Source organism: Pelecanus crispus, chromosome 1 (genome assembly GCF_030463565.1).
Source record: "Pelecanus crispus isolate bPelCri1 chromosome 1, bPelCri1.pri, whole genome shotgun sequence".
In the NCBI taxonomy this organism is placed as follows: domain Eukaryota; kingdom Metazoa; phylum Chordata; class Aves; order Pelecaniformes; family Pelecanidae; genus Pelecanus; species Pelecanus crispus.
Genome location: NC_134643.1, coordinates 133,775,337 through 133,797,504, shown reverse-complemented (window position 1 = coordinate 133,797,504; position 22,168 = coordinate 133,775,337). Strand labels below are relative to the sequence as shown.

At 38.4% G+C, this 22,168-nt stretch overlaps 1 protein-coding gene across 3 annotated transcripts in view; it reads right to left on the bottom strand.

Annotated features, from left to right (window-relative positions):
• DMD (dystrophin) overlaps positions 1-22,168 on the bottom strand; it is a 1,232,979-nt gene that overhangs the window by 99,355 nt on the left and 1,111,456 nt on the right. For all 3 annotated transcript variants that reach the window (XM_075717957.1, XM_075717963.1, XM_075717968.1), the window contains one exon: positions 16,361-16,421. In XM_075717957.1, coding sequence (XP_075574072.1) covers positions 16,361-16,421 — 61 coding nt within the window. The remainder of the gene's footprint in view (positions 1-16,360; positions 16,422-22,168) is intronic.

Genomic DNA, 22,168 nt, shown 5'->3' with positions numbered 1-22,168 from the left:
CTGCAAAAATCTGCAAAATGAAGTATTTTAAGATGAGGAGGAAAGAAGCAACCTTCCTGTGCCAAATTAAAACCCAGAGACATAATGCTAGAGAACATTTAGTTACTTCTGATCTGTGCTCGCTACTGACAAGCCAGGATACATCAAATTAAAACAGTATATCCTTCTACTGAACTCCCCCTGCTCATCATCTACTTTCCTTGATGCCTTTCCCCTTGCTTTTCTTTTCTTAACACCTCTCTGTCTGCACACAAAATACTTGTTTCTAGAGGACAACTATTGCTTCTCCTGTACTGATTGCCTGCTTTTGCTTGAAAAAGACATATGCAAACAGGATGCCTCAGAGTGCATTTAGGAGATGTGGTGCTAAACTGTTTCTTGAACTGCAAAATATTGCTGCAACATGCTCCCAGACCATTACGTCCTCTTTAAATATTGAGAAAAAAGGTAGCCAGCATCACCTCTTCCAATAAAGGATGCTGTCTACCTGGATTTCTCCAAGGGTTTTCATACTGTTTCCCACAGCCTCCTCCTAGAGAAACTGATGCGTTACAGTCTAGACAAGTGGTCCATGTGGTGGGTGGGGAACTGCTGACAGGCCACACCCAGAGTGTGGTGGTAGATAGTTCCTTTTCTAACTGGCAACCTGTTACAAGTGGGGTACCCCAGGGATCGATATTGGGCCCAGCGCTGTTTAGTATCTTCATAAGTGATCCTGGATGATGGGTTCAAGTGTACCTGATGAAGTTTGCCGATGATACCGAACTGAGTGGGGGAATGGACACTTTGGAAGGGAGAGCCACCTTGCAGGAAGAACTGAGTAGGCTGGAAGAGTGGGCTAACAAGAACCTGATGAAGTTCAACAAGGACAAGTATAAGGCCTTGCACCTGGGAAAGCATAATCCATGAGTGCAGCACAGGCAGGGATCTACCCGGCTGGGGAGCAGCTCTGTGGAAAGGGACCTGGGGGTCCTGGTGGACAACAAGCTCAATATGAGTGAACAGTGTGCTGCTGCGGCAAAGCAAGCCAACAGGATGGTGGGTTGCAGCAACAAGGGCATCACCAGCAGAGACAAAGAAGTCATTATCCCACTCTACTCAGCGCCTGTCAGGCCACACCCAGAATACTGTGTTCAGTTTTGGTCCCTGCTATGCAAAAAAGATGTGGACAGGCTGGAGGTGACCCAGAGAAGGGCCACAAAGATGATCAAAGGACTGGGAAGCCTGCCATATGAGGAAAGGCTGAGAGAACTGGGTTTGTTCAGCCTTGAGAAAAGAAGGCTTGGGGGCGACCTTATCACCATGTTCCACCATTTAAAGGGTGCCTACAAAGAAGATGGAGACTCCCTTTTACAAGGAGTCACATGGAAAAGACAAGGGGTAATGGGTACAAGTTGCTCCTGGGGAGATTCCAATTGGACACAGGAGGGAAATTTTTCACAATGAGAACAGTCAGCCATTGGAATAATCTCCCCAGGGAAGTGGTAGAATCCTGAACACTGGACACTTTTAAGATTCAGCTGGACAGGGTGCTGGGGCATGTTGTCTAGACCGTGCTTTTGCCAAGAAAGGTTGGACCAGATGATCCCTGAGGTCCCTTCCAACCTGGTAACTTACGATTCTATATGACTGGAGTATGCTCATAATCTACCTTGGTTTCCCTTAGGGGGAGCACCCTTTTCTTCTTTCCCCAATTCTAAACTGTGCGAGACAAGACGATATTGGAGTATTGCTTTACTAGAGATGATGTATGCACTTACATTTCAATTCCTGAGAGGGAAAAAAGGGAAGAATATAAAAATAGCATCATTTAAACACCAAAACCAGCATTGAGCAGATGCACACTCCACTTAATGGGGGATTGACCATGTTTCACCATGCATATGTCTTTTATAGATTCTCAGCAGAATCTGCTACTTGGTACAGATTCCTGAGTAGAAGTGACAGGCTTCATACAAAACTGTACTGTTGAGCAGCAGGCTGGCAAAGAATAAATGTTGCTCAGGAGTTTAGACATACACAGCTGTAGAGATCGTGAAATCCAGCCTCTGTCCTGAAAAATAAATACCTCAAAGATCTGGGAAATTCTAGAACAGTGACATCCAAGTGAATATAATAATTTTACCTGAAATATATGGGTCTGAGCCTTTTCTATTTATGAATGACAAATAAAGAAAAATCTTTTTTTGGAAACAAAAGCACAACAAAACATTTTCTGTTGCCCTGAATACTAATGATGGAAGACTGTTGCTATGGTAATGCTAATTTTAACACTCTTGCCTGTGGACTTCATATGAACTGCCCGTTTTAACTTTTGCAAATGTCATTTACAAAATGAAAACCCATTAATGACTGGCGAGGGCACAATGTTCCACTTTAATTAGAATAATAAGGAATGCTGATGCACAAAGTACAGGTTTGTGAATTGCTACAAAGCCCACACTGTCAAAATTAATTACCACTGATGAGGATTTTGTTCTAATTTTTTTTTTTTTTCAAAGGAAGCTTTAGAATAATATGACCATAGCTTGACTTGGAGTTGAAAGCAGGCTCTCCTTTTAATACCAAGGTGGAATAAAGAGGTTTCCAAGGCTGACAATACAGGAAAAGGTACAGCAGAGCTTAGAACTGTGACCAAGCCATGCTAAATGAGCACCAATTCCAGTATTGGGGAAATGCAAGTGCCAACACTGCTGGGAAAAATAAAATAATTTTCAGTGAAATACCTGCTCAGAAAACCAGTTAGGATTTGGAAAACAAGGTTTGTGTTTTTGAAGAATTTAAAAATAGAAGTTGAGGACAAGGAATTGAGTGGGTGCTAGGATATGATTCTGCTTTGTGTTGGTGGGGTATTGCTGTGACTTGTTAATTGCCAAGTTCTGGGCCAAGTAGAAGGTGTTTAGAAAAAAACAGCACAGATAGGAGTCGTAATCTCTTTTGTAATGCATGAGGCCCTTGCAAATCATAAGCACAAATTTCTCACGAGATAGGGAAAAAGTGGAAACTACCATTTCTAATTTTGGGAAGATGTCTGAGAGTATAACGTATGGGCTATGTTGCTCAAGGCATTTCAGTAGTACTGACTGCAATGAGGAAAGCGTACTGCAATGAAAAGCATCACAGGCAGCTGCCGAGAGTACATTATTCAAACTAATTGTTATTATTAAATATCCCCATTGTAGTACCACTTAGAGAACCTAATTTAGAGTTGAGATTCATTGTACTGCATGCTGTATTAACAGAAAGGAAACTTGCCTTCTCTTGTGAAGAGCTGAGCTGGTGAAGAACTTGATTTGTCTTTATGCTATGGCACTATTTCAGTGTGAGATCACTGGAAACAAAACTTGCATGAGGAGGAATAGCTGCTAAAACATTTTTCTAAATTCTCATTCATGATAGACTATGGTCTAACGAGTAGTCAAACTTTCTTCCAGCAACATTAGTATGAAACCCACTCTCGGTCTATTGGTATGCTTTAGTGCTGGTTTAAAATCCCCTCACCAATTTTGCCCTTGACTTGTTGGCTATTGTACAAGCTACTGTACTTGCATACAGCTCTGCACTCAAGACGGTTGGAATTTCATTGTATTGTACAAAAGAGAAATACAGCAAAAAAGATAGATTTGACTGAGAATGGTTGTGTCTACTGAGTCTGATTTTAAGTGTAAATTTTTTTGCTAGTGATGCATTTACTCAGAACTTGTTTTCCTCTTGCTGCTTGGTATCCACAGGAGTCACTGGATGACCACTCAATAGCACTCTCATCAAAGACCTTCTTCTGTGAGCGCACCTGCTACTCATATCAAAGGGGTGTTCAGAGCAGGGCTTTAGGTTGAAAACGCAAACGTCAACCACTGACTATAATTTTTGCAGAGAATACTGGTATGCTTATGTGCTACTGCTGAATGCAGCTGTACCTAGTGTGATGGATAGTCATGAGGCAGCCTGTTACTCTTGAGAGTCAATGGGCTCAGGACTAATTAATATTTCTGCAGTTCCTTGCCCAATGGTGTATTAGAACAAGAAAAGGCAGAGAGACCCTCTTCCACTCAGCAAGAAAAACTTTAGCAACTAGCTGGAATTCAGAGGGAGCCAGAACCAAACAGTATTTCACAAATATGGAGCTGATGCGTGTTAACAAACTGACACTGTAAACTATGTTAGGTAACTTCCCAATATTGTGAGGCTATTTAGAATTTATGGAATTAATGCAATTTATCTGAAATAAAGAAAAGAATTTGAGATAACTGTCTCCCAGAAAATTGCTACTAAATCTCATTACCAAGACAATTAGCTTTTTATTATTCAATCTCCAAGCTCCCCATACAAGAAAGTGGTATTTCTGGCAACGTCAGCCCCTGCCAGCACTGACGGACAAAGAATTCAAGGGAGTTCAAGTTAATGGAGCCTGCTGGCATGGGGGCTTCTGTGGGATCTAGATCATCTCAGTCTTCTTCAAGACAGGTCAGACATCTGGATAAGAAAGGAGTATTTTTATTGTTCTTTAAAATTCTCTGTTAATCCACATGAACAGGTAGAATGTGAAAAGTATCTGCCTTTTGTGCAGCAGTACAGTAAAACTGATACAGTGGTAAGTAACCAAGCAAAAAAAGACGCTCCAAAATGTACTCTGAAGTTAGGTGATGAAGGGAGCAACAGTGCCACAAACAATTTCTAAGTTCTTCTCACATATTTCTTCATTCATGCAACAAAAAACTTTGGGCTACTATAATTCATTTTATGGGTATTGGTAATACAGTGAACACAGCATCTTTTAATGAGCAAGTAATGGCTGAGGCTGAATCAGATTACTGCTAATCAGAGTGACTGAGTGCTAAGTAAAAATTTCTCAGAAGATGACCATTATAAGCAGAAATCAGAAAGAAAAAATATACTTGTTCGGTGCAGGACAAGGAGATAAAATATTTTAAAGATAAGCAACACTACGTGCACTAAAAGTGCATGTAGGAGACTGAAAGGATAGCTAATGGAGGCAGCAAAACATTGTGTAAAATAGCGAAAATGTCAACAAAGATTGAGGTTTGAAAGAAAACGTCTGTTTTGGTCTTTCTGAGCTTGGGACTTAATAACCGCCTAATGGGGAGTGCTATAAAGAAATCAGGAAAGAAATTTGTAATTAACAAGTTGTGTTTAGAAGTCATCAGCACAACTAAATGAAACTAAACTCTGAAACAAGAGGTGCTGGAGTTGCCGTTAAGATATGCCTGGGGATTGAAGACTGTAAAAGCGGTGCTAAGAGAAAGTAAGATAAAGAGGGTGATGGGCTGGAGGCAGAGTGTTGCCAGTGGTAGGACTGGCTCTGTGAAGGCATCATTAGAAGGCAAGGGGAAGATGCAGAAAAAGTGAACGGTAAATTATTACAAGGCAAACCTTGAAAACAAGCCAGGAGAAGACCAGAATGGTTAGCAGGAAGATGGTTTGTTGAAAGTGGTGGAATGACCTAGAAGAATGTCAACACTAGAAAGATTCTTGGAGTTGGATGACAGGAAGTTGTTAGTGACCTTATTAAGAGCTGATTTAGGGAGAAAAGGGTACAGAAGCTAGAAAAGACTGGGCAGGAAAAAAACATGGACTGGAAACAGACACAAATTCCAGGAAAAAAGAGGGCAACGTTCTGGATATTGAACGGTGTCAGAGGGGAGATTTGTTTTGTTTTATCAAGGACAGTCCTGAAGAAAAAGGCTCCCATGTAAGGAAAGAAGTAGCAGATAAGCTTCAAAGAAAATACATCACTGGAAGTCAAAAGTCTTAAACAAGTCATTTTGATATGCTCCTGATGTCTAAGGGACTGAAGAAGTTAAGCAAATAGACTTCTTCTCTAACATCCAGCTATGTTCTAAGTGTCATTCTTCCAATGTCTTGGTTTGAAATACGTTATCTGTAACTGATCAAGAAACTTGCTATGACCACAAAGGAAACTTGTTTCAGACAAGAATTTTCTCCTTCAAACAAACAATGTCTTTAAACTCTATTTCCCTCACTGTGACAAGCCCTTGGCTTTGAGCACATTAGTACAGCATCAGCTTGACAAAAATGCTTTCCATATGGTCTGTCATCGGTTGAATATTCTTTCTCTTTTTCTGGCTAATTTCTAAATAAGTTTCACCACCACCACCACCACCCCACCACCACCACATTAAAATTGAAGATCATTCAGGTGGGAAGGTTGGTATAAATTTAGTTTAGGAATACTTCAAGATAAAGATATCTTCTAGAAACAACAAAATTCAGAGCTGTCTAATGTGCTTCTCAGTCATCTCTGAAGGTACTGAATATGGCTGTCACTTAGAGCCAGCTTTTGTGCTTCACATCAAAGGCAATTACTAAAATCATGGGGTTTCTTTTCACAAAACATACAGTAATTTTTAAATTACAAATGCAAGCTCTCTATACCTACTGAAACTATCATTGTGAGGTTTGGATTTAAAAAAATACCCAAACCCCTATAGGTTTGGGTTGGTGAATGTCTTTGAATGATAGTTCAGCTACAGAATTTAGTTTTATGTTTTAAACTGCTTAATTTCAGAATGATTTTTTAATGAACTTGAACTAACATTGTCTTACAAAAAACATATTGAATACCAACATTGCATTGTGAAGCAAACTTTTAATACTCAATGACTACGTTTTTATAGTCAAGATTCAGCAAAACACAGCAATAAAAATAATTGAACATCACTGCTATAACTAAAAGCTGATAAATATACAGAAGAATATTTCACATTAGAACTTCTCATATACAAATGAAATCCGCTCTGTAAAACTAGCAACTGCAGTATGACTGGAGCTGGTGATAAAATGGAAGTAGAGGATGCTTTTAAACACAAAACTAAATGAAATGCAGATTAGTGAGATGCAAAACTGTAATCATGATGTAAGAAAACCTATTATAAATGTAGGCTTGTTTACTTCAGAACTTTCCTAAGTTTAGCTGTTTAATCACATTTATCAAAGTCAATACATGATTTATACATTCCAGAGATTCTCAGCAAACATGGTTAAAAAACCCTCACTGATAGGAATTTTGCTTTAAACACTTTTCAAATAATTTCTTAACTGTTTGGGCAGAAGTAGTCCCAGGAGTAATAGAATGCATATATGTGCATATAATATATTATTTTAACCTTAAGTTTCCTATCTAATTTGCATTTTTAAACCTTCAAGTGAGGTTTCCGTTGGGGGAAGGTTCACCTATAAGATTACTTCATATTGCTATTATCTCCATGGTTATATCTGAAACTAAATTATACATTGATTTCCTTAGGGACATTTACAGTCTTCTCTACAGCTGTAATCTGTTTACTACTGCTGCTGCTGTTGTTGCTAGTATCTAGAAGTATTTGCAATTGCTTTAACTTTTTCCATGTTTTCTAAAAGATGGGTAGGTGACATCAGCCAACAAAGTTACCACTGATGAAATCCTAAAGCTAAATGCAATTAAGCAGAGTTAAACTGAAGATAAAATAGTAGATAAAAATCACTGATCTGGGAGGACATATGCAGCATCTGATTTTGTAATGAAGGTGCAGCTTTTCTGTGTTACAGTATGCAGTAGAATCTGTTAGCTTTTTGTCACATTCTTTACAATGTTAAAATGTATATCAGTTTGCTTAATAGAACTTCCAGGATGTCAGATGGTGGATTGGAAAATACTGCTTGGAAACAAAACTGATTTTAGTATTTCAGTATTTTTATTCAATTGAAATGTAATACCTTACTTTTTACTTGTCTTTCTCACATTTGTTTATTCCACATTTTCAGGTCACAACAGCTAAAATAGTGGAACAAACCCAATAAATTTGTATGACCATATACTCTTTAACTTCCATCTCCTCGAGATGCTTATGGGATATTTCCTGCTGCAAAGATGTCTCCTAATTATGAGCAAAGTATTACACCCATGTCCCAGCTAGAAATGCTTTGGACTGTGATTAAATTTTAACATGGTGTTTCATGTTGGTGATATAGTTGAGATGTTTGTATGAAGTCATCCATTCCCCAGTAAAACACAGTAGTTTTCTAGCTAGCCCTTTAAATTTTAACTCCATGCCTGTAACCTCTCTCTCTCCCCCAATTTTTCTTCATATGCTTCATGCAGGATGTCATAACCCTCAAGCGTTAAGTTTTACAACATTTTCTCCAATAATACAGCTTTTAAGCAAAAAAATGGAGTTAACTTTGTTAAAAATGAAGCACTGAAAAATGTATCTTTGCCCCTCTACTCCTGTATTGGCTCTGCAGTAGTGAACAGAAAAAGCATCCTGAAAAGGAAAAACAGGAGACAGGTACATATTGAAATTCGAAAGGCAATCTGTGCTATTTACTAGCTAGATATCTAAAGCCCTTTCTTCTACTTAAATGTTAAAATAATAGAAAGTTTTCTAGCAGATATCTAGATAAATACAAAATACCTGAATGACGCTGAATTATCATGGGTTTATGTATTTAGATTTTTTACAACCTTTACCTATTGCACAGAAATTCAAACATGAATGTTAATCCCCCCACATTAATTTATCATACAATTTCATTAACATAATAGTGTGTAAGTTCACATCATAAAGTGCGAAGTATAGAAATGAAGAATAAAACTCATAGCAGCAACTTTGCACATATTTACAGCAACCTGCATTCTTAGTAATTTTTTGCTGTATTAAGTGAGTTTCTGCCCCCCTCAAACCCCAACCTAACACTTACATACAGCATTTATGCAAACAAATTTTGGCCTTGCTGGAAAAGAGGAGCTAGACACACAGAGTGATAGGTGTTAGGTAGCAAAATTTGACCTCTACTCACTACACTACCCATTAGGCTGTAGACACCATTTGGTGTCTGTGCTAGGCTGGCTATATAAAGAGTGCTGCTTGATAATGACTCTCTGTTGTGTTGTACCATAATCTCATTTTCTGAGCTCAATTGCCATGGAAAAAACATGAATGCTTGTCTCAACAAAACTACTTGTAAGAAAAGCGATTCATTCAGAGATGTTGTGATGTATTTTTTTTAATGGTTTGTTTTTCTTAAATTATCTAGCCATAGATTTCCTAATATAAAAAATTATCTGATGAATACTTGAAATTCAAAGCAAATATATAGTATGCAAGAGGCTGCCAAGCCTATACATCATATTTGAAATTCTAATTTATCTCATAAAGTTCAAATTTAAATCAGAAAATGAGGAGTAAGCAAAATGAATATAGATGATTTGATCATTCCTAACCTATTGGTTAGAATCTTTACTTAAGTCTAAATGCAATCTTACTGACATTTATACAGTTCTCAGTTAATTCATTTTGTTTCCCTTAGAATCTATGACTCCTAAGCATAATATGTCCACAAATTAGTTCTCAGGATTGAAGGCCTAAAGATAAGGATATCATAGAACTGATGTGCAACACAGGGCTGGTTGCAGCTAATATCTGACAAGTAAAAAAAAAAGGAAATAATTGAAAGGGATTCAGTAAGGAGAAAGATGGGTCAAATAATCCATAGTCATGATTCAGTAAGTAAAGACTAAACAAATTGCTCAGGACAAGAAATGTGCCAAAACAGGTGGAGAATATTCTGAAAAACAGGAACTTATTGCAGCCTGTAGGAGAACTGGCATCTTAGAAAGTCAGAGAAAGAACAAATGCAAGAGAGATTCAGCAGCTTCAGTGAGTTGTTCATTTCGGAAAAAAAGTCAATCCGGGAAAAGATCTGACCTTGCCCTGACAGACAGGCCACTTAGAGAAACAGAAGCAGCCCAGCTGATATGTCCAATTCTGGCATTCTCGGTCTTCTCTTGATTGTTGCCTTGCCCTAGATGTCAATACGAGAGCATCACACAGTCTACCAAAGTCTGTGCATCCATAGCAAATACAGCTGGTGATGTAAATTTTATGTGTCCATATCCACTAGTTTTTTCACTGGTATTGAAACATATCTTAAAATGCACAAATGTTAATTATAGTCATGCCTTGCATTAGATAAGATCATGAAAAAGACAAAAAAGGCACAGTAGGTGAAGAGGGATCAATTTAGTGCTGACTCTTTTATTATATGGATGAAATTTTCCTCATGTGGAATGGGGAAATAGTTTGTCTGCTTATTTGTGGAACTAGCTGCATCAGAAGAGACACTGAACCAAGGGCAGTGCAGACCATGGATGTCTGGAGAAGCTGTCAGTCTTTGGGGGAAACAAAGGAATTATGAGACTTCTTGGTATAACAAGAATATGTAAAAAATCTGAGATACTGTTCCCCATTTCCTTGAAGATTTCATTGGACAGTTGTCAGAAGCTGTCTTCTCTTTCTCATCTAAATTAAGTATGTAATTGATCTTTAAAAAAAGAAAAGTATGACAGGCAAATCTTTCTATTTTTTTCCCTTAATATGTCTAATCTTTTCAAGTTCAAAGCATTCCAGTGGAAATCAAACATAATTCCTATTTTTGAATCCTGCTCATTAAGCACACAATGTTTAAAACATGGGATTGAAGTATACGGCAATAAATTTTAGCTATCAGGAGCAGCTGTAAAATCTATTTTTTTATGGAAGGTCTGGCATATACTCTATAAAATAGGACCATATTGTATATATGCTATTCAACTTTGTAAAAATTATATTGGCTATGTTAATTTTTTATTTTTGATGATGTGTGACACAGTCAAGCTACATTTAACAACTGAAGTAAAATGGAGCTAACAGAAAGGAAGTAAAAAGTAAAATTCAAGCAAAAATCACATTCAGCTTACAATAAATATAGCAATTTCAGCTACAATAAAATTAAAATATTGAAGGTTATGTTAATTATATTCCATTACTCTATAAATATATGAACTCCTTGTACAATATCAGAAGTTTACTTTCACATTACTGCCTATAAAAATGGTTCATTTATTACTCTCCCAGCCCCAGAGCTGAAAAAGAAGGAGTAGCTGGATTTAACGGATTTAAAATGTTGATACGTTCCTTTTAATTAGGAAAACAGGAAAGCCAGATTCCATCTAAAATTCTCTTACCCAGCTCATTACTAAACTGAGCAAACAACTTCACCTGCATAACACATTTTAAGATTTAGCCTGCATGCAAATTATCCCTGCACTACTTAACCTCTCTGTAATGCTTACCACTATACGCTCTTTGCGAAAATTTATACTGAATGAGTTTGATGACAAAGCTTAAGAAATTTACTATCCATTTAAATATGAGCACTGACATATCAAGAGGACCAAGTTCTGCAAGTGTTGTGTAAGTGCCCAAGGAAGATGCTCTCTGCCCTTCACAGCAGGCACTGCATTACACGCTGTTAGGGTGGGAAAGCACACGGTTTCCATCAATTACTGCCCCTAACAAGAGGCTACAGCCCTGCCCCCAGCCCCTGCACCAGCTAGGATATGATAAAATTGCCGCTGAGTATTTATAATTCATTTCAAAACAAATTAAATCCCCTTAAGTTACTTCGCATGTGAGGGCAGTAACTCCCTGCTGACAGACGGTAACAAAGAGCAGACCCACAGTATCTTCCCGGAGTGCTCCTGCTCAGTCAGCGGGAACACATCTGTTTATAACCTCCACTTTCATTATAAAGGTAGTTAAAGGCTCAAGATTTCTCATTTATTTACACTCTGAGTTCAAATTTTTGTGACAAGTTTTGGATCCAAGGCTTCACAGCCCTACAAATGATAAATGAAAACTCTGCACATGGACAAACCTCTAAGAAATATCAGCTATTTAATTTAGGTTTTTATGCTAGACAGCATGATAATTTACATCACATAAAGGCAGCCCCACAAGTATTATAGTTTGGGGTTTTTTTCCCTCAAAAGAGTTTCAGTTTTGATGTGGAGAGTTCAGAACTGAAAGACAGGAAAAGATCATAACAACTGTGCTTTTAAGAAGCCAAAATAATACATTTTTGGTACTTGGTAGATAGGTTAACTGTCAACCATACACATGGTTTTCATAGCTTGCTCACAGCTTCACTCACTACATAAACATAATCATACATTATTTATTTATGGTTCTCCATGTCTCTCTCTGCTCTGTCTGACAGATTTTTCCTACTCGCTTTTGTGTACTTATCTACATTCTGCAGAAAAAACAATTAACCCAAGTGATTTTACCAGAACAGCAACTCTTTGCTTTATCTTAGTAGAATTTAATTCAGATAGGTTCATTTATCCTGTCTCTAAGTTGAACAAAAGTAAAAGAATCATGGCTTTAATCTGTTTGATTTTACAATGAAAACTCAAGGCTCTTAGCTTTGTTCTGTGTTGAAATTTTGGATGGTTAAACAACAATTAAAAGGGAGATTAAAAATTAAGACAACAAAGAAGTAGGTTTGTAGAAATTGGCCCCCTAGATCTCCACTGTGAAGTATGGAAAGACTGCAGAATCTAAAACTAACAAAAATGTATGTCACTAGCTGATACATTCAATGCAAGTGAAATACTCTCATAGGAAACTACAACGTGGAAGAGAGTAAGGAAGTGGAGATGCATGGTCCTTGGAGTTAGCTCACTGCATAGCTAATTTATATGGATAGGCTCACATGGATCTTCTCGAGGAGTCAAATCTACGCTCCTGAGAATCCAGCTTTGTCCTCAGCAGGACAAAGTTCAGTGAACTGCTATAATCTGTATAAGAAAATAAGCTTGGCTGGGAAATAACTTGGAAGGCTTCCTTTGTGGGAAGTACTGAGATGAAAGACTACTGTATTTTTGCAGAAGCATTTTAAATCCTTCAAAAGAATGGGCACAGCAAGAGGGTAAGAAGACGGACACTATTAACTGGCAAGTCAGTTATACAGGGGAACACTAATGTCAAAGATTAGTACAAATATAGAAGTCGCAACTACTAAATTCCGACACATCATGATGGCAGGACTACTGTTTTTTTTTTTTTTAAAGAGAAAGTATGTTGCAGACTTTGGTCCAACTCCTTCTCCTTACTCTGAGGCAACAGAGATCTCCTGGCACCGTGTAATGGACACGTTTGCCGAGCGCAGGATAAGCCATACACACGAGAGATGCAAACATGATTCAGAGTATAGGTGCTTAATGTCCTCTCATGCCGCAGGAGGTTGAGCACTGAAGAGGAATTGGGTTGTGCAGCATGACTGAATGCTTCTTCTGGTGTTGCAAAATCCAAAGCAGACATTTGATTTTGCTATCTGTCACTGCTTTGGAGCAGCTCCTCTACCTGTTTGATTTGAAGAGAAGAATACATGTGCATATGCATGCACACGTGAGATTCCTTTCATCACAGGGTGAGCTCTGCTAAGATGTGATCGAATGTGAATTACGATGTTAAAATCTGCAGCCTCCCTACCCTCATTATCTGTCCTTTTTAGACTTTGAGACTTTTTTAATCTTTTGATACGTATTCAGTAGTTTTTGTGCTGTGCATTATTTCCATTTGCTTTTCAGATTTCTGATGTACAGTAATTGCCTGTTTTGTCTCCTAAAAACTTAAATTTAGAAATTTTAATGAATACCTAAAACACTGTTAAAGAGTACAGACATGCCTGTGCCTGTTTCTGCCTTCCCATTTTCTAGGTTGCACTCCAGTAAGAGTAGGATCAAGGCCTTCAAAAAACAGGACTGATTAAACTGAGAACTTTTTTTTTTATATTCCCCTCCTTTTTTTAATCTAATAAAACCTTTAAATCCTGTACTAGACACAAGGAATGTATCGAGGGAGAAAAAAGTTCAGAAAGAAAAGGGTCAGAAAATTGTGTTTTCAAGCAATTTCACATGTTTTAATTCAGAGGCAAAAGGGAGAGTTTAACTTAGTAGCACCTTGTGTGCTGGGTAAGTGTTCAGTACCCAGGCAGGAATGTCCACTTGCTGCTTGGGAAGCCAAGATACTTCGGCTGTCCTGGAACACAAAAATTTGATTTCTCAGTTCACTGGGGAAGAGAGAGGTGAGGCGGAAGTGTTGGCCTAGCTCGTCATCTCTGTAAAGAGGGAAGCACATAAAAGGGCAGAAGGCAATCCACCAGAATGCAGCAGCTCGTGCAAGGCCATCAGACTGCCATTTTCATGAGGCTGACAGTAGGCCAAGAAACTACAAATGGCAGCAACTGGGAACAGCTGAAACAGGTTGTACACTGTTGTTGATTACATTTTCCATGGCAATCATGCCTACAGCAATACAATTTAAAAAAAAAAATACTGGCATGAATAATCTCAAGAAGGAATTATTGAAGTGATAGCTTTAGAGGCAACTAGTTGCTACAGATTAATCAACTAACTGTATAAAAATGAAATTTTAACCAGGAAAATCACAAGGCTTGAAGATAGCTAGCAGTAAATAAACATCGCTGCTGAAGATTTAGCACTAAGTACCGCCTGATTTATAGATTTATCAAATGCTATGTCATTGCAAATGTGAAAATGATGAGATAAAAAAGTTAAGCATCAAGGGAAAACCAGATAAAATGAAAATAAAACATGTAGCAAATCCGGTTAACAAAGGAGGCAAGCACCAACATTCTATATTGATGACAAAGAAAACTATGTAAACATTAAGAGAACACTTTCTATAGCTGCTCTGTCTTCATGGAAACTCTTTTAGAACATTAACAATTGATAGAAAAGTAATAGGTCAAAGAATAAAGAAAGCATGTGCTAAGTTTAAAAGCCAAAATGGTACCAAACCCAGACAATTTAGTTGAGTGTAAATATGAAATAAGAGTGATGAGAATGAATGAGAAGAAAAATGACTGAGGACACCTGGAGAAGGGAATAGATGTAACAGCTCACTAAGACTCGTTAAAAATTGACCGCTTTGTTTTACATCTCAAGGACAGCGAGTTTTTCTATAAAAGATGTGGCTGAACTTAAATTTTAATTAAACTAGTAATGCTACAACTCTTTATGGCTATGAAGATATTTTCCAAAGTGAATGAAATAAAACAAACTTGTCTGAATTTGTAAATGGCCTAGAACAGAAGATGAAACAGAAAACCCACCAAAAATAGACACCAAAAACTAGTAAGGAATAAGCAAGAGCACCACTGACCATTTTAGCACAAAAGGTCAACAGTTACCCATGGCTGCTGGAAGTAAGTAGCACAGAGAGAGCTGGGAAGCACAGCGTCAAATGCATCTTGTGCCTACATAAAGAATTGCTGAGGCGTCTCTGCCCACAAAGGCAAGTCATACAATGGAAAAGAGAAAAGGGGGATCTTTTCCTTCATAGTATGCCATATACTGGCTCTAATGTGCCACAGACTCAACTTGCATTTGTCCCCTGTAGATTTCCCTCTCCTCCTTGACAGAGCTTTCCAGCTTCCTTGCGACTGCTTCATTATTCATAGCCAAATGCAAACAGAAAAATGACAAATTTAATGTAACGGTAAACCAACTTAGCCAGGTATAACAGTACCTCTGTATTGCACTACAGACTTAGTTTTCTTCATGTGTAACTCAAATGCTTGTTCTGAAGCTGCTGTAGCATTTCACCTTGTTGTGAAAGTCGCAACTGAAGTGCCGCTGCAAGAGCCATCTGCAACCAGATGGCTTCAGTGACACTTGTTGAGTTTGCAAAGTGTTTTGGGAATCTAAGGAGGAACCATGTGAATATGTGTATTAAACACCACCAATGTTTCAGTTACTTGCACTGCAGTCTTTATTGCAGGTATTGCATCACCTCTTTCCTTCAGAAGTTATGTGTAAATAGTTCAAAGCACATACTGCAGATAATAAAGAACTAAAAGAGAAGGAAAAATGTATTAAAACTTCTTTCTTATGTGATGTGTAGTGGCTCTGTTTAGGGCACTAGAAGCAGGTGTTTACAAATTGTGGATTTTTTAAATTGTCCTCTAATTTGCTATGCATACATATCTCTCGAAGCAAACTAGCTTAATTCGGGAACTAAATCCTAAAAGAATAGTCCATAGGGACTAATTTGTCCCTTGTCATTCCTCAGCTACAGACTTGACCAAGTACTCTCCCTAAAGGAATTCATAGTATACAGTATGTGCATTGCTATGTTAAAAAAACAGTGTATCACATTCACAACAGAAATTCAGAAGTTTTTTTTTGGTTTTGCAAAACCTGCCATACATATTCTTCAGTGGGCAATGGTACAAATTAAACTGTAATCCAGATACCCCAAAGCTTTACTTAGTTTGCAGGTGATTTGCAGTAGCATAATCTTACAAATAGGTGCATCCCACTGTGCTTTTAAATAACTAGCACACTTCTGTGAAATTAAGCGCACACTTGACTTCTTTTTGTTCTTCCCATTTAGACACCATAGGAGCAGTTCACGATAATCTAAGAAAGTTACCAACTATCCTCATAAATGACAAATGTAAATAGCTAGAATGAATTACTATTTATACTCACTTGATATAATACGGCACTTTGTTTGGTGAGATTGCCCTCTCCCAGGGGCCTTGGACAGAAGCTGTTAACAACAAACAAACAAATAAATAAATAACTGCACACGTACGTTCATACATACAAACATACCTAGAAGAGAAACATGGAGGTCAAGTTCAAAGCAAACAGGAAAGACAACGTTAATCTCTAGAATTACAATTTTACACTTGGCCAAGCTGATACAGGTCTGTTTGCTCAGTTGCCCATGAAGGCAGGAAGGATTAACCTGCTGTTCTGAAATTTCTGTCCTAATCTGAGAGAAATTGAACTCATTCAGCCGCAAAGATAAATACAAAAAAACCTCCTTGACTACTAAGCTTACAGGACAGATATGAAGCAGAGCAAGCAACCTATCTTTCTGGTGGTTTTTTTTTTTTTAATAGGGTTCCGCCTGCTAATGTATTTGACTGGGTTTTCTTCAATTTCTTTCCTTATGTGGTCAGCATTTTCCATCCTTCCAGGAACGGAATTACGTGCTTGTTTACATTTTATGTTGAGTGAAGTTACACTGAGAGACCATCTAAGTATTTTGTTTATTCTCTTGTTGACTTATTCTAAATGGAGAACAATTTTATTTTTATTTCTCCACATTACTAATTGTGTTTTATTGACTTCCAATAACAGCAAATAATGGAGAAAATGACAGTGTGATCACAAGAAATAGAGAGGAAATGACATTACTTACTCTTGGCTACCACAGTGTTAAAAGTCAACATCAACTTACAATATAATGAAAATACTTTGTAACAAAGTTTTATATAAAACTCATCGTAGGCAAAACAATTATAAATAATTTTTTGTTAGAGGTTTTATTAGAGGCAGAGAGATAGTTTAGGCCATAATCAGAAAGGTAATTTTTTTATTAAGAGTGTGTTATCTGCCAAAATCAGTAGAACCAGGAATTTTCATCTTTAATATAGTGATTTCTTTGTATGCAAAATGACTTAGCCGGGAAAAAAACCCAAACCACCCTGTTTGTTTCAGCCAGTGTAACCCTTCTTTTTAGTGACCCCTGCTGTTCACAAAGGAATATACTTGTTACCGAGACTCAAGTAGTGATCAACTGCTTGATCATTTGGCTCCGAGTGTTTTCTTTCCCTCTCTAATCCAAAATAGATACTTTAAAAACGCCACTCCCAAGCTGCAGGTACTTTAACAAAGTCAACAAATCACAATCCATACAAATAAAACCGAACAATATAGACATTAGATACGTTTTGTAGCAGAATTGTTAACCAGATTTACAGAAGTCAGTCTGGAGAATGAAATATACTGCCCCTCTCTCGCCCACTTACTGGAGTGCGGACAACAAGAATTGGAGGAAAGAGAAGAAACGTGTTTATACAAGTGGCTGTATAGGGAAGTCTCGCTATTTTGTAAGAGTCACATGCACATGAATTGTGAAGAAGGGCTGGAAGGAGGCTAGGGACCCCAACAGAGGGGAAATAAATCAGACAGCATCAGTGGAGGAAGCTGGAGACATTGTAAATTGTCTGAAAAGGCGAAGGAAAAGCAACCGGGAACAGGGTGCAGCCTGGGGAGTGGGGCAATGGGTTTCAATGTACATTTTAAGCAACGCTGAGAAGCTAGGCAAGGGAATACGTTTGGAAGAAATCTGAATGTGACAATCCTATTTTAGATTGCTGGTGGCCAAGGAGTTATGAAAAGTCTACCACAGCATCTCTGTAGGTCCTGCTGTTGTCTTCAACCCCCAAATAACAACCTGTAGCTAAGCCGAGTGTATCGCTTTCCTATTACTTACACAGTTTTGTATTCTTTGAAAAAGAAAGGTGAACTTAAATTTCAAAGGTATGAACGATGAAAACAGGTAACTCAAAGCGTGCAAGAAACACAGAATTTGAATTAGCGTTAGATCCCATGGAAAAATAGCTCACTGCACTGCCATTGAAGTCTGTATCACGACCCACACATACAGAAGCACAGAACTGTGTGCATTTTCAAATACAAATGCAATTTCATTTTACGCTATCAGTTGCTTGGTGCTTTCTTTGTATGTTTTTATACAGTAATGCTGACCTGTGTGTTAATACATGGTCCATCAAATAGTTTTAAAATTCCTGCTCAGTGACAATGATAAGGTTTCTTACCCATGGGAATTGGTATTATCTGAGGACTAACTCGAATAGGATTATACTGTATTGGGCTTGCGTGGCAAGGTTTTGGTAGCAGGGGGGCTACAGGGGTGGCTTCTGTGAGAAGCTGCTAGAAGCTTTCCTTGTGTCCGATAGAGCCAATGCCAGCCGGCTCCAAGATGGACCTGCCACTGGCCAAGGCTGAGCCCATCAGTGACAGTGGTAGTGCCTCTGGGATAACATATTTAAGAAGGGGAAAAAAAAAACCTGACTGGGACACAACTGCAGCTGGAGTGAGGAGTGAGAATATCTGAGAGGAACGACCCTGCAGACACCAAGGTCAGTGCAGAAGGAGGGGCAGGAGGTGCTCCAGGTGCCGGAGCAGAGATTCCCCTGCAGCCCCTGGTGCAGCCCATGGTGAGGCAGCTGTGCCCTGCACCCATGGAGGCCCACGGGGGAGCAGAGATCCACCTGCACCCAGGGAGGGCCCCACGCCAGAGCAGGGGGATGTGCCCGCAGGAGGCTGTGACCCCGTGGGAAGCCCAGGCTGGAGCAGGCTCCTGGCAGGACCTGTGGACCCGTGGGGAGAGAGGAGCCCAGGCTGGAGCAGGTTTGCTGGCAGGGCTTGTGACCCCGTGGGGGACCCACGCTGGAGCAGTCTGCTCCTGAAGGGCTGCACCCCGTGGGAGGGACCCACGCTGGAGCAGCTCGTGAAGATCTGTAGCCTGTGGGAAGGACCCACACTGGAGCAGTTCATGGAGGACTGTCTCCCGTGGGAGGGACCCCACGCTGGAGCAAGGGAAGAGTGTGAGGAGTCCTCCCCTGAGGAGGAAGGAGTGGCAGAGACAAGGCGTCATGAACTGACCCCAACCCCCATTCCCCTGCGCCGCTCGGAGGGAGGAGGTAGAGAAAATCGGGAGTGAAGCTGAACCTGGGAAGAAGGGAGGGGTGGGGGGAAGGTGTTTTAAGATTTGGTTTTATTTCTCATTACCCTACTCAGTTTTGATTGGCAGTAAATTAAACTGATTTTCCCCAAGTTGAGTCTGTTTTGCCCATGAAGGTAATTGCTGAGCGATCTCCCTGTCCTTATCTCCACCCACGAGTTTTTTCGTTATATTTTCTCTCCCCTGTCCAGTTGAGAAGGCACGTGGAATCCAGCCAGGGTCAAACCACCACATATACTAAGTTGTAATTTTTGAAAATAAAATACCCTTCAGTATTAACTAAAAATTGACCTTCTTACATATTTCTCTCTCAAACAATCACTAATATTCCCAATGGGAATACCACCAAGCTACAGTTCTTCCACTTTAAGATTTATTTTTAATTAAATACCTAAAGGACAGAATGGATTGCTGTATATTTTTTGGACAGTGTATTTCTTCTGTTGCTTCTGAATCAATCTGGGTAAGAGCTTTGCAGTCATAACTTATTATTGCAGAATCTTATGTATGATAGTGTTCTTGATACATTAGAAGACGAACAAATACTTTGCTTTCATGAGAACTAAGTGCTTTAGGAAAAACAAACAATTCTGTGATGTTCTGCATAATTGGATTTAGTGTTCCTTCAAGAAATTGCTGTGAAGCTCTCTATAATACACTTTTGCTTTCCTGGATGATTCTAGCCTTGCATAAATTTGAGTTGACAAAATACATGATACTTTTTACAGCTATGCTAAGAGAATAATAATTTCATGTTTGACAGAAGCCCAGAAGCTGAGAACAGCTGTTTCTTATATCTGGTTACCAGTACAGGTTTACTATCCATTACAAAGCTAGTGCAGGTAATGGACATATATATTTAATTCCTGGTTAAGACCACTTTAGTAGACCATCTAAAAAGTCTAGCTGGCAAAGTCTTTTTTATACAACACTGTAGTATCCCTGTGTGCTACAGCACTCAAGAAGCACACATTTTCCTGTTTGCTAAGTGTAATCCAAAAATGTTTTACTGTTCTAGCTTGCACAGCAGAAGAACCCATTATCATACACCCAGCTATTTGCACTGCTGTGGACTGAAATTAAATACTACAACAAAATATGCGGCATTTTAAAAGAGAATTTAAATTTCCCTATACTTTATTTGCATTGATAAACATTTTAATGGTTACCTAATTTGGGAGTTTTATTTGTGTCTGTTGGTGTGCTAACATCCGAGACTTGCTTTGCCTATTCAACTTAAGTGAACATGGTTCTTGACAGTAAGCCTACATCCTTATTTGTTTGTAGGATGTATAATGAAACAGTAGCATGCTGGCTTTCTGAACTTCAGCAGTATTTTAATCTGTGCAGGGATCTGCATGAAATATTAAATAGGATGGTAGTATAGTTTTATCTGTGTTGTTATTACAAAAATAATCTGAAAAATATTTCACTTTAGCACTACAAACATAATGAAAAATACATGTATGTTTACTAACGGTAAACTATTTCTTCTCCAGCTATTCAAAGAATAAATTTAGTATGTCCACATTTAAAAGTTACTCTCAATGTTCCTTATTTACATAGTCAGCACACACTTCTAGTCACTATATAATGGCATGAATGTACATTTTCAGTTGTAAATACAAAGAAAATCTTTTGACTCTTGTCACTAGTGGTTAAAGTACTGGGAAATTTTTAGGACAGAAACCACAAAGTAGCACCACCTAGTACCCATACACCATTACATATATCTTCTCAATTATTTTTTTCTTAGAAATGTATTATATTTATTACATATGCATTTCAGCATCATGGTAGTTAAAGCTGAGCTCATTTATATGTTCACAATTCAGACCTGCACTACCTGCTTGGTGGTCATAGTAGCTGTAACTCAAAGTGCTTTATTATGTTCACATTTTAATAATGCTAATAATTCAATGATTCCATCTAGAAACTCTACCTGCGTGACTTATATTGTTCTACCTGCAGTTATCATCATTAGTATCTTTATGAGAACACAGAGCTAGGAATTTGTTTATTTATTCACATAAAGTTTGTTTTCATACCAATTATTTTCATTACAGCAAGGTATGCAGTAGGTGACTTCAGAGAAAGGCAGGCAGGAAGGATGAAATGATCAGACAATCTTTGCATCTGGAAAGACTCCGATTCCTCAAGAATCAGAAGTTCACATCTGTGTAATGGACCTTAACCTTTCAAAGAAGATGCAGTGAGTACTACTCAAATTATTTTCAAATGAGACCATTATAAATGAGAAACTATTGCTCTCCACAGACTATAAAGAGCTTCTGTTTCTCTTCCTGATAGAACATGCTAAAGCAATGCTTCCCCTCCACAATCAGTTCATTATCTACGCTGGCAGGATGCCATCTCCAATAGGTATGCCTGTGTGACAGTGGCACAATAGAAGAGTCTGCATAATCTATGAGTTCTTTGAGCTTCTTTGCAACAGATGTCAATATACATCTGTAAAATATGATTTCCCCTCCTCCCCCCAGATTTATAGAGAATTGATTTCTAAATTATGTGCATTTATTATTGCACTAGGTGAGACTGAAGAACAATCAGATTGCCTTGTGAAGCACTGAGGTCTACTGTTGCACTGTGTACTTGAGAAACCGACGTCAGAATACATCGACTACACAATTTATAAGATACAAGGCAGAAACATCAATCAAAACTTGTCTTTAATAAGGACTACACAGCATGGGGTCTATTCTGCTCCAAGCCCT